Here is a 15,379-nt window from a genome sequence, read left to right as displayed (position 1 = left end):
CTGGAAAGTGCTTTGGGAAGTAATATAGGATTCGGTATTAAAAAAATCTGTAAATTTGTGCTAAACTCTGGTGTGTCACAGGTTACTGTGGGTGATATGTGTATGTTGAAAGGTGAACTAAGTATGTGAAGACATTCTTTTGGCTATTAACTCTAGCCCTAGCACGTGTCAGTCTTATGCATTTAAATCTGACGTTTCCAATGTCAAGCCTTGGAGTGATGTGCAGCAATGAAGTTCTAGTGCAGCATATAGTCAGGAAAAGACGACAGAAGTTTACTGGGAAAGGATTAAGGTGATGCTGCGGGGCATGGGAGTAGAGAATAGAGTTGTGAGGATAACTGCTGAGGTAACACTTGTGGGATGTATGTGGCTCAGGTTAGGTGGATTTTTTAAGGAATTGGATGGAAATGAGGAAGGATGCCCTGAGGGGCACTGGGAATGAGATACAGCATCTCAGCCCTTCTTTTTACCTTGAGGTGACAAGATCGTGGGGACCTCATTTCTCTCATGGGGGTTGCTGCCTTGCTGTATGCCTTCTCCCTTTGGTATTTTAGTATATGAGATAGTGAACCTTTTCTGCACATGCTCTTTCTCGTGGGACCTACACCTCCTTAGTTCCCTAGCTCCTCTGTGAAACGTAAACTGCTGCGCAGTGGAACGTTAGGAAGCAGCTGTGAAGATGGTACAGATTGGGAACAGGCAAACTTGGTCTAGGGTTCCTGTTATGAATACTTAGTCAAAATATCAAAATATGCAGGGAGTGACATAGTTCATTGGCATATCTGGGGTGTCCTCCTTTGGACAGTCTTTTTTTTCCTGTCCAGTCTTTTATCACTGGTGCCTTTGCTTTCCTATCACAAGGCATATAACCAGGATGCAGGCATACTAGCACCACATGTTGAGCAGATGACTGCCCTTGTGATAGGATGTGCAAATACACATTGGATCACTTGACCATGTAGCTATCATTCCCTTAACCTGTTAGTCAATTGGTAGAAAAGCTTGCAGTTTAGCCTGCTGGCACGTGTACTTCTATCCCTGTGACAGGGAAGGCTTAACAGAGGGAGAGGTGGGCTGAACCAGGCAGATTTTTTTCCTGGTACATTGTAGTTTAGACATCTAAACAACGCTTCATGGTTGGGAGGGTGCAGCCCTCCCAGGCAGCTGCTTGTGAAGAGACAGTGCAGTATTGGGCAGTGCTAAGACAGTAAGGTTCATTTGTTTAAATGAAGTGCTAATGGCATAATAGAAATACCATCTGGAAATAGTGAGTTGCAGCAGTGGATGTGTCTTAAGTTGCAAGAGATGTATGAAAGAAGAGTTCACCAACTTTTGCATATGCAGTGGCTTTGAGCACATGGCCAGAACTTTTCCAGCCTTGACAGAGCTGTACAGATACTCAGCCCAGCTCATGTCAAAGCAGGGGGTCATTAACAAACAGTGACAGTGAGCCTTTCACTGCTTAAGTCCCTCTCAGGGTTTGATCGGATAAGTATTCACAATATGTACCTGAAATATGGCTCCTTATAAATGTAGCTACCTCTTTATTTTAAAATATGTACTTTGCACTACTCACCTTTAATAATACAGCCTAGTAACTGTCAGTCTTAGACAGGAATTGGGGGATCTAGGCTTATTTCTCTCCATTGTCTTCTTTCTTTTCACTTCCAACCTAACAATTCCTGGTCTGATGATAGCTCTTCCCACCTCTCCCCCGCCCCAGCTTCTCTGGGTGATATTGCTCCTCCGTGTTGTTGATAGAGAAAGCTGAATGAATCTCTTTTCAGCCTTCAAATATTTCTATAAAAAATATCTGGCTATTTTATTTTACTCTTCTTGCATGATAGTTTCTCTGTTATGTGATCATAATATTATTTCTTTGTTTCTGTTTGAATTAATCTTTTGAGGATACAGGTGGCTACATTACAGACTCCTGAACAGTACTTAATGCTTCTGGAAAGACTACTCTTTGGTGCTGTCTGCTGTTTCATTTTTGTTCTTCCCCAGTTATATCACACTAGCAACACTGTAGTAATCAACCAGTGCACTCGGTTTCTTCTCAGGTTATTTTTGTTGTTTTTTTTTTTTCATAACTGATTAACTCGAGTTATGAGAAGGGCAAAAGCTTCTGGTGTAACTGCAAACTTCGGAGAGCCAGCATCTTCAGGAAATATGATTGGTAAAAAGGACAGTGTAAAAGCCCTTGATAAAAACGAAACAGGAATTTTTATTAATTTTTTTTAATCTTTTTATAAGAATGAACAAGTATTATAGATGTCGTGCTTCACATAGTTTGAAACATTTATTAACCTGAAGGGAAAGTGAATGAGCTGTAGCTTTAATAAGTAAGGGTAGAAATATAGCAGTCAACTATGTAGTTTCAAAGAACCTGCCCCTTGCATGGACAGGGAAGAGTAGTAGTTTCTTCAGCCTGGGAAGCTCAGTAAGAGGACCTGTATGCACGTGTTTGCAAAGGTCTGTTGCAAATCTGTTAAACTGATTCTCAATTATGTGCTGCAGGAGATGAATACGATGTATGTGCCATTTGCCTGGATGAGTATGAGGATGGAGACAAGCTCAGAATCCTTCCATGTTCTCATGGTAAGCAGCTGTATGTTAGGTTTGGCATTTGTATTAAAACAGCTCTCTAAAACACCATGTCTAAACCCCACAGTGAACTTGTTTATTGATATATAAAATTTATTTTTGCTAATATGCAGGAGTGTATGTACAAATTGGGAAAAGAACAAACTTTTTTTGTCTTTTTAAATAGAGAAAAAGCTCGCATTCCCACTTCTGTGTTTTAATTTGGATGTACACATGGAAGAACATCTGGGTTTAACACTGTACTCTAAATGTCTGTTATTTAATGGGAAAACACATTCCAGAGTTACTTTTTAAATTTAAAAAAAGTAGGCTTTTGCTTTCTCCAAGGCAGTTAAACCATAAAAACATAATTCAGCTATTAGTGACAAAGACATTGGACAAGGTGATGTAGTCTGTCCTGTAGCCTGAAGCTGTATACACTACTGCCTTGGCTGCACTTGGAAGTCAGTGTTGTCAGTGCAAAAATGAGCAGAACATTTATACTGTGACAAGTAAAATACCGTACTGTGTGAACAGTCTTTCTGAAATACAGCCCACTGCAAAAGGTGCATCTAGTAGTCATGTACGTGTCTATCCACAAGACAAGACTGCTTGTAAGTGCATACAAATACAAGAAGCATTTAAGAGCTTCTGTCTAGAAGTCTCTAAGAGGCCTGGGCCCAAGAGCAGCTCTAATTCTTTTGTATTTTTTATTTTTTTTTTAAACCTGTGTCCACTCTATCACAATAGATTCATCCTTCCTAGCTTGAGACCCCTCTCTGCCTCTGAGTCCATTAACTGTATTACAGCCATTTTGGCTGGATGCAGTTTTACCCAGAATTTTCCTCATTAGTTTCCTGCTCTGATCAAGCACTGCAACAGCAAATACCACATCACTAAGAGACGTAAAAAAAGAGGCAACTGATGTTACAGCCTCACATCCACAGTCAACACAGCAGGTGACAGACTAAGAACTTTGTGGGTCCCAATCATAAAAGTTTCAAAACAGGCTGACAGAGAGTTCTCAGAAGAGAAAGAACAGATCCATAGCATCTGTCTCAGCTAGGGACTGCAAAGTTAATGAAACCCAATCACTAATATCAAAGATTGCTGACAAAAAAAACCCACTACAGTAAGTTTTCATGGAGAGCGTGCTACTCGCAGGTTTCAATGTGTACTAAACACAGTATGCTCTTTGCCAGATACAAGTCTCTGTTAATAACCAGAGCTTAGTTTTTAATACCCTAAGAGACACTTTCAAGTTTTAGTTTTTTTTTTTAAACCAGGCCAGTCTAGTCACAGTGCCAACTGTAGAACTGATTTATTATTGGCAAAATCACATGGTAATTTTATTTAATAACAAGGTGCTTCAGTACACATCAGTGGAAGTTAAAGGCACTATGAGGAGAATGATGGTGGGCATGTTTGCTGCAAGATAGGTACAGATGGGTATAGATCCTCAAGAAGCTTTTAAAGGTTATTTTGTCAAACATGGCCCATTGCAGAATTGCTCTCGGATTGGTTCAGTAGAGGAAATAAGTATTCATTTCATATATCTGCATGGCCAAGCTCATCATCTGTTAGGTGTTTTGTACAGAAGGATAGGCAGTCTACATGCCAACAAACTTGCCACTAAAATTCTTGGAGTTAAAGTCTAAAATTCTCATGTGTTACTAAGCATAAATACAATTGAGCAGGTTTCCTTGTCCTTTTCACTTAGTTAATGATGGACTTGTGTTTTGTTTTTTAACAGCATATCACTGCAAGTGTGTGGACCCGTGGCTGACAAAAACAAAAAAAACATGTCCTGTATGTAAGCAGAAAGTGGTCCCTTCTCAGGGGGACTCTGACTCTGAAACAGACAGTAGTCAAGAAGAGAATGAAGTGTCTGAAAACACTCCCTTGCTTAGACCATTAGCCTCAGTTAGTACTCAGTCATTTGGGGCTCTGTCAGAATCTCATTCCCATCAGAACATGACTGAGTCCTCAGAATATGAGGAAGATGACAATGACAATATTGATAGCAGTGATGCAGAAAATGGAACAAACGAAGAAAGTGTAGTGGTCCAACTGCAGCCCAATGATGAAAGGGAGTACAGAGTGGCAAATACTGTCTAAGACTACTAATGATGAATAGTGTATGAACAAAAGCATTCTGAAGGCTATACTTCACAAACCTTTACATAGGGAATATCTTTTAATCTCTAATCCATTTGGTTTCTTCAATAGGAGCAGCAGTTCATGTAGTAGTACTATGGTTAAATCAGTAGAGATTTATTTCTGACACAGGTATTCAGTCACACATTCTGTCTTCTCAAAATGAACAGTTTAACTGGACTTCACAATGCTAATAAATAATGTTAATGGTTTGTATCAATAGAAATATCACAGACTCTAAATGTATCTTGTTGAAATGGGGTTTATCTGGAAGTAATTTTTTTTTCCATTTTGTAGCTACAACTGGGTCATACTGATAGCAATATTTATTACATGTATGGTATGTGTTACCCCTTAAGCCCAACAGAACAACGTATTTGCATGTTTGTATAGAGTTTTCCTAAAAACTGTCATCACTTCTGAAAGAAAAATGTAGAACAGATTGATATTCTATATGGTGGTAATATGAAAACAAAGCAGAAGAAATTCCACTTTTCTCTCAAAGCAGATTCCAAACTGTGGAGTTTGCCAAAGTAGCTGAGTTTAAGCAGTTCCATTGAGCAATTCCTAGCATAAGGAAACTTAGAATATATGTTTTGTTTTGAGTAATTCACAAGATAAGATCCACCATAAATAGATTAGCTATCCTTTCCTGCTACTGTGATGTAGTCTGGTTTCCAGTGATGATGGGGGGGGGGGGGGGGGGTGTGAGGGAGAAGAAAAGGGGCTGGCCAAAACAGAGGTTTTGTTCTACATCAGAAAATAATTTAGGTAAGTATTCTATTGATCCTCAACTCATATACCTCTTACTAAAGAGCATTTTATGCTGCATTAGTCTGCTAAACTATGTATATATAAAAAAAAATTCTTTTCGAATACCTGATTTGAAAACAAGTGCTTATAACTGTTTAACAGAACTCAGTACTTACCAGTGTATCATGAAAAAAGTAAATGTTATATAATACCTCTGTAACTATGTAGAAAGCAAAAACACACATATACTCAAAATGCAGAGATTTTTTTTACATGGCCTTGAATAAGGAAAGCTTGAAAGAATGTTAATAAACATGTTTTCCACTTTAAGTATCAAAAGGAATTTATTGAACTTTTGCATTACTTACATTCATGGTGTAGTCTTCTATATTTATTACTAAGGTTAAAGTATTTTTAAAGATCCAGAACATGCAACTATTAAGATTCCTTGGTAAGCAAGCAGCCTACACTTCACTGTGTATCACAGCACAAAGTGCTGGACTGAGCAGTACTGTGTGCAGGAGGACCAAGTTAAACAGAAAACCTTCACTGTTGTTCACTTTTAGTCAGAAGTTTTGAGTCTGGGTCTGTACATGTAATTTGTGTGGGGGAGAGGGAAGGAAGACCAGGGTGCTGTTAGTATTTCCTGCCCATCTGCTGACACCTGCAGAGCTAGTCTGTGAGCCTGTGTTCCGGAAGTCAGAAAACACTGAACCCTGGACTGTGGCGAGTACAGGTGAGGGGTTTCCATTTGTTTTTTCTGACCTAACACACCAAGCAGCAACACCCTCCTTGCTTCAGCCTGGCAAAGGAAATCAGTTCTCTGGGACTGGGTAACAGCAGAGAAAGTTTGTTTTGCAGAATGAGACATGGAAAAGGTATAATAACGGAAGAATGACTCATCTTCAAATCACTGCCACTAGCAATCCATGGGGCTGATGACAAATGGTGTATTGTATTTTCACTATGTAAAATTCAACTTTCAGTGTGTGTATGCCTAGTTAAGTCCCAGTGTGAAAACTTACTGAGCTGAAAGATGTTTCTTAAAATGGGTTCCTACTGTTCAGATGTTGTCAATGCATTCACAATTGTATTTCAGGCACCCCAAAGCTAAGTGGTGCAGTCCTGCTAAAGGAGGATCCATTGCAAAAGGAGGATGATAGGTGTGCAGGACTGCACAGGGCTTGGGTTCAGCAGAAAAAACAGTTACGTGGAACTTTGCAATGTCTGAACCAAAGCATTTCACTGTATTTCTTCTCATAACTTCTTCAAGAAGAATACTAATGCAGATTTATGACCTAGATCATGATTCAGTGCTCAGACCTTTAGCACGGGAAAATAATCCTCAGTATTTTAAATCATCTGTTGATACGGAAATGTGAAATTTATCAATGTTATTCAAGGAATATACTTTGCACAGACCCTAGCAAACTGGGTACACAGACTCCATTCTGCTGTGGAAATGCAACAACAAAAGTATACAGGTGACATACAGACACCTACTCAGGAGAGGGGGATTAATCAGAAGGGAACAGTGTTAATAAGGAATCTGGTGTGTTCTGCTGGTGGCTATTCCTGCCTCGGAGGTGCCATTACAGGTAAACTCCATCTGTGGGCCTACTACAAAAAAAGCTCTGGGGAGTGATCCTCCCCCAAAAAAAGTTCTGCAGTCAGGATGTCAGTTGGATTAAATTGGGTTTAGACAGTTTAGATACAGAGCAAAACAAGGATTGACACACATTTAAGGGAGAAATGAAAGGTCTGCAACCTCTGTACTCTTTACTACCAAATGTAAACTTATTTGGTGCTATGAGCTTTTTCTTGTCTGTTCTAACTTTAACACTAGCAGCTGGAAGGCAAGTTTTGACACCAAACAACTGGAGCACTTGGAGAAGGCAAGACCTTTTGTATACAAAGGTTTTAGGTTAGGTTGGGATCTAGTGGCAAGCAAAGGAGCAGATACAACATTCACACTGAAGATGTAGGGGAGAACAAAGACATTTTAATGGTCATCTCCAGGCCGCAGGGAAGCAGAGTATTAGCTAACCTCCTGTGGTCTGGGCTTTTCTTTCTTTTGCAGCCCCTAAGCTCTCATTGTCTTATTGCATCTCACCAGTGCCGTGTTAGTTCACAGGGCCCACCTTGGGTAGCAGAAGCGCCAAAAGCCAGGCAGAATTGTTTTGGGGTGAGACCTTAACTCTGTCCTTTCTGAGGGGAGCATGTTCTTACCCTGTGGAGAGCTGACCTTGGTTAGACTGCAACATATCCTAATGTGTCAATAACATGGCAAAGATCTCTAGCTTTTGTTCCAGGGGTTGTACATTAGGTACCCATGTGGCAGGGGAAACTCTAAACCTAATCAGATAAACATGGAGTTCTGTGACAAGATATCATCTCACTTAAGGTGATTTACACCAGAGAGGGACTGGCCTTTGACTAAAGAGGTATTATCGTACTATTGCTGTCTTACAAAACTCAGAACTGCACCTACATCTAGTATCAGTGTAGTCAGCCATGCAGTGAAGAAGGGCCTCAGTGGATTTCTGTTAGGAGGGGAAAAATTACCAACAGTCGGAGTTTGTTTGGTTGGAATAAATTTATTTCATCTGTCTGTAAACAAGGTGTTTTTAATAGTTATGGCATTTTTTGAAATGCATATTAAATCAGATGAGTTAGACTGTATCCCAGATGTAACAAAGTGCAGGGAAAGAAATGGACAAATCAGCAACAAGAATTCATTTAAATCTGTACATTATCCACAAGGCCCAACAATAGAAGCAAAGACTAGAATGTCCCTACAGTAGTGCCATTCGAAAGAAACCCTCGTAGTCAGTTAAAATCCATCTCACAATAGCAACAGTTCATTTTTTTTTTTTAACAATAGTATGGCACAGAATACATATTAAAAAAATTCATCACAAGACAGCCAAGTCAGTTATTCCAACCAATACCATCTCCCATTTATTCTTTTGTATACAGAGTTCTGCAGTTCTCTTTAAATGGACATACAAGTTAGTACCGTGTCTGAACTGAGAGTTTGGTTACAGACATTTCAGATGACTAGTGCACAAGGCAGTTCACTCCATCATTTCTGCAGCAAGGGTGTGACAGGCCAAATGAAGATTTAAAATTTGAAATGGCATCATTTTGACAGTTTAGCTTTCAAACTACCAACCTTCATCCAAACAGTGGCTTCAGAGCAGCAAAACTCTTTACCAGTGAGTGATCTGGCAGAAAGACTGGAGTCAGTCAGAGCGCCCGGTGTAGCTGAAGGTGGCAGTTTTCCACAATGACATTGTAGTTCCATATTAAAAAAAAACAACCAAAAAAACCCCCCAAGAAACAAACCCCACCAAAAAAAACACCAACCCACCCCATGACCCCCCAAGCTGCAAACTAAAATTGGTCCTATGAAAAACTGAAACCAGACACACTCCAGATGGTTATGTTGGGCTATCTAATGTCCATAATGGCAGCCTTTTACAATTCAACTACAGAACAGGAGCTGGCAAAAAAAAAAAAAAAAAAAAAAAAGTGCCTGAGCTATTGCAACGATGGAATGTCTGTGGGGATCTGTTCGGGATGTGGCTTTAAGGTCATGGGAGGAAGTGCGTCTGTACCCTTTCTTCCACAGTTTTGTGATTGCACTTGTTAAGCAGTACAAGCTTCAGACATCATGACAAAAAAATAAAAAGACTTAAGCCTAGAGTGAAGTGCAACAACAAAACTAACAGAACGTTAATAGCTTCTGAGTCGCAACTTGGTTAAACAAACCAGGCACTATAAAAACGGGTGTGTGCAAACAAATGTGGAATAAAAAAATAAAGAGGGACAGAAGTAAAGATATGCATGCACTTTTTTCCTCCCAACCATGCTCTATGAAAGGAAGACTAGTGAGCTGTGTAATTGCTCAAAGTGCTGAAGAGGCATTGATCAAATTAGATTGTACAATCGGCACCTTGTTTAGTGTATTTAAGTTGTTTTAGTCGTCAATATCACACTAACTGCTAAGACAAAGCAAAGCCTACACTTGGCATATTCCCCTCCCAAAAGTTTTTCAAGGTATCATGCATATCATCTTTGTGGTGCAGTAATGGTGCCAGATATGGGACTTGGTTACATACAGTGGTTAACATATAAATGAACAAAGGGTAACTGGAATTATGACATTAGGAAATGGGTAAATAAAAAACACAAACTACCATCTACAGTCTGGTAGCACTGAACACAACTGGGTGGTGATGAAGAGAGTTGCTAGGTGGATGGGGAGAGGCTGCTTAGACGTCAGACCTCCTCAGGTATAAAGCCAGTTCATATGCTTTCTTGTTGAGTGTCCCTCCATGGACACCTTCCTTTCCCATGACTATAACCAATGCTGGAGTACACAAGGAAACAAAACAGAAATGAACAGAATTAAAGGGAAAAAAAAAAAAAAAGAAAACACCTTTCCCCACCAACAAAGGGATACAAAGGAGACACAGGTTCATACCCCATCACCCTGCATTGCTAATAAAGTTTCCAGAATGTAAGGTTTAAAGCTCACCGCCAGGAAAGTTTAATAGCAATCTTCCCCTAATACTTAACAGTCTGCCTAGCAACTAGAACCCAGAGTCTCTCAAGTATTTTGCCATTGAGTATGCCTTCTTATTCAATCCGCCTCCATGGACCCCTTCTTTGCCCATTACAAAGACCAAGACTGAAAGAGAAAAGAAAAAAGTTTTAAAAAGAGTGTGTTAGACAAGTAAATAATGCAAGTTTTAGGCAGTGCAATAAACACACTCAAATTCAAGATTTAGTATTTGGCTATAAAGCTAGTTTAACAGGAGTTTTGTAAAAATATAGATGTAGACAGGGCTGGGGGAAGGCATGAGTTATCCTTTGGAATATTATGTGACTACGTAAGTCGTAAGAGTTCACTGCTAAGAAAAATGCAACCAAGTATCTCAAAAAAGCATCACAAGTGCCTCTCCGTTATTGGCACCATCCGCCATCATCCAGCAAGGAAACCCTGGATGCATCTTTAAATTAAAAAAAAAAATGTTTTTCCCCAGAATTGCAACCTTTGAGCAGAAGCGGGAATATTTTTACATTCTTTTCTGCAGTGGTCACTACTGGTGTGAAAAACAGTAACTGCCTCAATACTAGCAAAAAAGCCATGCGGTCAGAGAGCTAAGACTTTTCACACAACCATGCAACTAGAAAACATGCTTTCTGTGTAAGACAGAACACAAGGAAAATCTCGGTGTTGACCCTCTCTCTGTTCCAGTTGTCTAGCGAACAAGAACATCCAAAGGCTTCTCAAGCCAGTAAACACCACTTGCGAGCTGCCAGCAGATGTCACCAGCAGGTACACAGACACAATAAGCCCTCTGCTTCCACAAGCACAGCAGTTGTTTCCCAAGCTAGGAATACTGTAACTGGAAATACTGCAGTCAGCCTACCTACAGGTGACTGTACATCTCCATAGCAATTCCCTCACAGAAAGCTTAAGACAAACAGTCCTTTGGTATTTCACAACCAGCAGCAGAACCATAACTCTGCTTATTTCACTTCAGTGCTGTAACTTTCTTCCAGTATTTTTGCCAACAGCTTTAGCCTACAGAGAAATTTTGCTCTAGTTTTATTTTTATACTTATAAGCAAAATCTTACCTGCTTCACAGCAAGGCAAAAAATGCTAGGCCAAGTATTTTGAACACAAAGGCCTGCTACTTGTAGCCAGTATTCTGAAGCATGTTTTTACATCCAAATCTAGTGCCTTCCCCATGATAGGTTTCACTAGAAGTGAGGAGCACAAGGAGTTGGTGTACTAGCATAAAGCAAGTTTCAAAATGATATCAAGTTGGATGAGCTTTTAGCTCACAGACTTCAGAGGGCTCAACAGGAATGCAAGAAGAGTTAGTGTAGAACTTGTTAAGAGCCGAGCAGGAGAAATTCACACAAGAACTCACATCTCTGCAGAATAAGCCTTCTGTTCAGAAGTTTACAACATTGAGAATCAGATTCACCTACTGATCATTGCTAGATCCCTACCATAGCTTTAGATACCATGCTACCTTATACTTGGTAGCTTACTTCAAGCTGTAGCTTGCTCTTCCCTGCTTGCCAGGGATCTGGTTAACCGCTTCCTAGCCTAATGCCCACGTGGGAACAGGGACAAGCGTGATAACCAGCCAAAGACCTAGCCAGCCAGCCAGACCACTGCCATCCACCCTCCTTGCATCACTTCCAAAATTAACCATTAAATACAGGAGCCTGGTTTACTTAACAGCATAAGTCTACGCTCAGGGTCACACTCTTAATTTAGCGAGCTGAGAGTGAAGAAAATCATGCTTACCTCTGCCAGCTCTGCCTACAGCAACATTGTACGTTGGCTCACCACCTTGACTCTTTGTCCTGATGTCCATTGTGCAGTCACCATCAACATACAGGCTATCTCTGATCACAGAGCACTTCTTTGCACCAAGGGTCAGACCGTTGGTGAAAAAACCCTCTCGGTCTTTTCCTACAATCATATCTATTTCTACTGGCTGTCAAAGAAAAAAGTCCAGAGTTAGCAGGGCAGTATTTTATTGTTTTATTTCTATACAGAAAACATCCTGTCTTGTGTTGAGACGATGAGACGGTACATTTCCCCCTGCTCCCACCAGGACGTCTTCCAGAACACAGTGCTTTGTTAGTCACAGTTTGCACTGCCCTGGTCTATTACCACTTTAAGCAGTGGATCCACTGCCCTGGAATACCTCATCCCAAATCTGCAGCGACTCTCGGATCCAAGCTCTCATTAAGGGAGGTGCTTCAGGGTTGAAACTAGCTAAGCACAGGACCCATGTCCTGGCGACGGAACGCACTAACCCTGTGGAACCCAAACGCCTACTGGCACTTATCCCCGAAAGATCGGCTCAAATGCCACCCGCCTGCACCGGCGGGTCAGGAGCTCGGTACTAGCCACACTGCTGAGGCGCCTCCGCACACTCGGGGCAGCTGGTACACGCGGTGCCCCTACGCGGCACCGCTCCCACCCGCCCGCGGTACCGGTCGGTTCTGTGGCCGCTGTCCACCCCCCTACGTGAGGGTGGAGAGCACCCGCTCCGGGCGGACAGCGCGGCCGCGGGGGTCGGGCGGCGGCGCGGCCCGGTGAGGCGGGGGGAAGCCGGGGAGGGCCGGGCCCTGCTGCAGAACGGCGGCCTCAAAGTGCAGCGTCACGACGGGCCCTGCCGCCCCAATCACGGCCCAGCACTGCGCGGGCGCCGCCACAGCCGTAGGCCTTGACCGGTCCCGCTCCGCTCCAGCTCCCGAACCGGGACCGGGCCCCTCCACACCTGGGGCGGGGCGCGGCTCTGCCGGCGGGTCGTTCCGGGCAGGCCGCGCTGCAACATGCCGGCAGCCCCGCATGGCCCTTACGTAACGGCGGCACGGGTTCCGCCCGGCCTGGCGGACGGCGGGAGCGGTGCGGATGGGAGCGGAGCGGGGCGGCGGCGGGAGCAGAAGCGAAGGACGGGCAGGGGTGGGGGGATGGGAGGGAGGAATCAATGGCAGTGCGCCATCTTGGCGATGAAAAACATGGAGCCAGCGGCGAGGTGGGCATTCACGAACGCCTCCTACGCCGCGCACGTAAGCCTCGCCGCAGCGCCGGGCCCGGGCGGCCCTACGCAAGCCCCACCGCGCACACCCTGCGCGGCCTCTCCCGCGGCCCCGCCGCATCGACCCGCGGCCCCCCAACCCCGGGAAGGGACCCCGCGCCCGCGGCGCCGCCGCCGGCAGCCACAGACAAAAAGGCAGCGCGGGCTCGCTCGCCAGGCCCGCCGCCGCCTTCCCCCGCCGCCCCGCAAGGTGCCCCCGTCCCTCGTGCGCCGCCGCCTCGCCCCGCCGCTAACGGCCGCGCTCGCTCCCACGGGGCCGGGCTCGCCCTTCCCCGCGCCCTGCCCTGCCTCCCCGCCGCCGCCCTTACCGTGATGCTCTGGAAGATGCCGCCGGCCGTGGCTGCCCAGACGTACTTCGCGTCGCAGTAGCCCACAATGGCGGCCTCCTGGCAGCAGCCATCGCACATCAGGTTGTCCACGTAGCTCTGCCAGCCGGCCATCTTCGCGCGGGCGGCGGTGGGGGCGAGCGGGCGGGCGGCGAGGCGCGGGCCAGGCGGCGGGCGGCGGGGCTGGGCGAGGCGGTCCCGTCCCTCTCCTCTCCCTCCTCACAGCGGAGCGGACCAGAGCGCTGCAGCGGGCGGCGCGGCGCGGCCCAGCCCTCCGCGCTGCCGGCGCCGAGGGGCGGAGGGGAGGAGGGGCGCGGCCCAGCACCGCCCCCCGCGCCGCCCGGCTCCGCGCGGCCGAGGCGGGAACGGCGGGGCTGCGGCGCTGTCTGCCGGGTGGAGGAGCGCGGGGCTGGCGGGAGGGCGTCGGTCGGCGGTGGGTCCGGTCCCGGTCGCGCCCGGCAGGTAGGTGCAGCGTGCCAAGGGTGCTCCGGCCCGGCGAGAGGGGTGCGCTCCCCGCGCTCCTCCGGACCCCTGGGGGGGTTGGGGTCCAGCTCGCCCTCGCCGCAGCACCTCTGGGTGACCGGCCTGTCCGTCGCCCTGAGCCCCGGTGTGGCAGTCGGCGCTGCCGCCGGGCACCGGCGCTTCTGCACGGTCGGGGCTGGGGCCGAGCACCCCTGCGCTGCTGGCGGTTTTGTGTGCCACCTTCCCCGTTTGCTCTGAGGCTGGGGGAGTGCGAACGGTGCTCTAATGTCCAAGGAATGGCGATGTTCTCATCTCTGGAAGCATAGTTGCCTAGGTTGCCTAGGTAAAGCTCTTCTACTCCTATGTTGGTAGTTGGCCATACTCTGCTGCCCTCCTTGCCCCTGCGAGCTGAACCAAAGTCCTTATCTCACAGGCTAACATCTGTTGCATTTTATTTCTGTGTGGTTTTGTAAGTGGCTGTTTCAGGTTTTATTCTTCCAGGTACCACCAGGTTGAAATAGTTTAGTTTCCACGTTTGTTTGTAAGATGTCCAGGTCTGATCCCAGTTTTTATGCTACATTGGTACTGGGCTCTGGGCAGGATCACTGCTTGGAAGACTGGCCTGCTGTAAGTTACAGAAATGTTCACCTGCAACATTAAGGGTGTGTTTTAGGGCAATGGCTCTGTCCTTAACATTGAGGTTGCGGGGTGGTAGAGTGGGTCACCTTCCTTTTGAGCAAGGTGGTTTTGCTTTACATAGTATCTGTTGTGATTCTCTGGGAAATAGGGACAGGTTGGAATGTGAAGTGGTGGTCCATGCAATTAACTTTGAAGCTTTAATTCAAGAAGTTAGATCTCATACCTGAATATGCCAAGGCATGGTATACAATAATTGAATCTGTCTTTTCTGAGGTTATACCCACCAGGAAGAATATTCACCACATATTTCTAATGAATATCCCTACAGCATGCTTCAGAGTGTTGTTTTAAAACCTATTTTGGTTGTCATGGGATTGAGTGTTGTTTAGGTAGTAATAGAGATTGCTTACATTACTAGATGCTTTAAAAAGCCCTTGTTTGCATCTTTTAGCTTAATTCTGTAAGTATCTTCTCTATTTTAATTTTCACAGTGCCTTTCCCACTCTGAATTTGGACAGCACCAGAACTTTGCTTTATTCTTTTCCAGCCATCCATGTGTAGCAAAAATGTCCTCGTGTCATTCTTGGTGACATGGTGTAGTGTGAGGCATTCCTGCCCATGGCAGGGGCCTTGGAACTATATGATTTTAAGGTCCTTTCCAACCCTAACCATTCTATGATTCTGTTGCATCTCCCAATGAATTACAGGCTTTAAATTTGCTTTCAGGTCTTTAGCTATCTAAAGCTTTTGGTGAAGTTTGGGTTGACTTCATCATCCTTCCATTTTTGCCACGGAAAGGAGAAAAAGTTCTCTTC

At 44.8% G+C, this 15,379-nt stretch overlaps 2 protein-coding genes and 1 long non-coding RNA gene across 9 annotated transcripts in view; 2 read left to right on the top strand and 1 right to left on the bottom strand.

Moving 5' to 3' along the window:
• Positions 1-5,826, top strand: part of RNF13 (ring finger protein 13) — a 39,526-nt gene extending 33,700 nt beyond the window's left edge. Inside the window, exons 9-10 of the mRNA XM_061452796.1 lie at positions 2,521-2,601; positions 4,340-5,826. Coding sequence (XP_061308780.1) covers positions 2,521-2,601; positions 4,340-4,704 — 446 coding nt within the window. The 3' untranslated portion in view covers positions 4,705-5,826. The remainder of the gene's footprint in view (positions 1-2,520; positions 2,602-4,339) is intronic.
• A 2,247-nt stretch (positions 5,827-8,073) lies between these two features.
• PFN2 (profilin 2) lies at positions 8,074-13,757 on the bottom strand. Of its 4 annotated transcripts, none has more exons than XM_061452795.1 (3): positions 13,446-13,757; positions 11,832-12,024; positions 8,074-9,871 (listed from the first exon to the last, which is right to left on the bottom strand). In XM_061452795.1, exons 1-3 carry the CDS (start codon positions 13,575-13,577, stop codon positions 9,774-9,776), a joined length of 423 nt encoding a protein of 140 aa, XP_061308779.1. In that variant the 5' UTR covers positions 13,578-13,757; the 3' UTR covers positions 8,074-9,773. The 4 variants fall into 4 exon arrangements, with proteins under 4 accessions (XP_061308779.1, XP_061308778.1, XP_061308777.1 ...); XM_061452794.1 differs by having other exon boundaries at positions 8,074-10,192; positions 13,446-13,750; XM_061452793.1 differs by lacking the exon at positions 13,446-13,757 and adding an exon at positions 12,768-13,206.
• Positions 13,758-13,788: 31 nt separating this feature from the next.
• The window catches only part of LOC133268940 (uncharacterized), a 57,585-nt gene continuing 55,994 nt past the window's right edge, over positions 13,789-15,379 (top strand). For all 4 annotated transcript variants that reach the window (XR_009743229.1, XR_009743227.1, XR_009743228.1 and 1 more), the window contains exon 1: positions 13,789-13,925. This is a non-coding gene — a long non-coding RNA (uncharacterized LOC133268940). The remainder of the gene's footprint in view (positions 13,926-15,379) is intronic.

Source organism: Pezoporus flaviventris, unplaced genomic scaffold (genome assembly GCF_033815535.1).
Source record: "Pezoporus flaviventris isolate CSIRO_AGI_PZ_B2104156 unplaced genomic scaffold, CSIRO_AGI_Pfla_v1 ptg000013l, whole genome shotgun sequence".
Classification (NCBI taxonomy): domain Eukaryota; kingdom Metazoa; phylum Chordata; class Aves; order Psittaciformes; family Psittacidae; genus Pezoporus; species Pezoporus flaviventris.
Note: the sequence above shows the minus strand (reverse complement) of the source record. Positions and strands in the feature narration are given on the sequence as shown.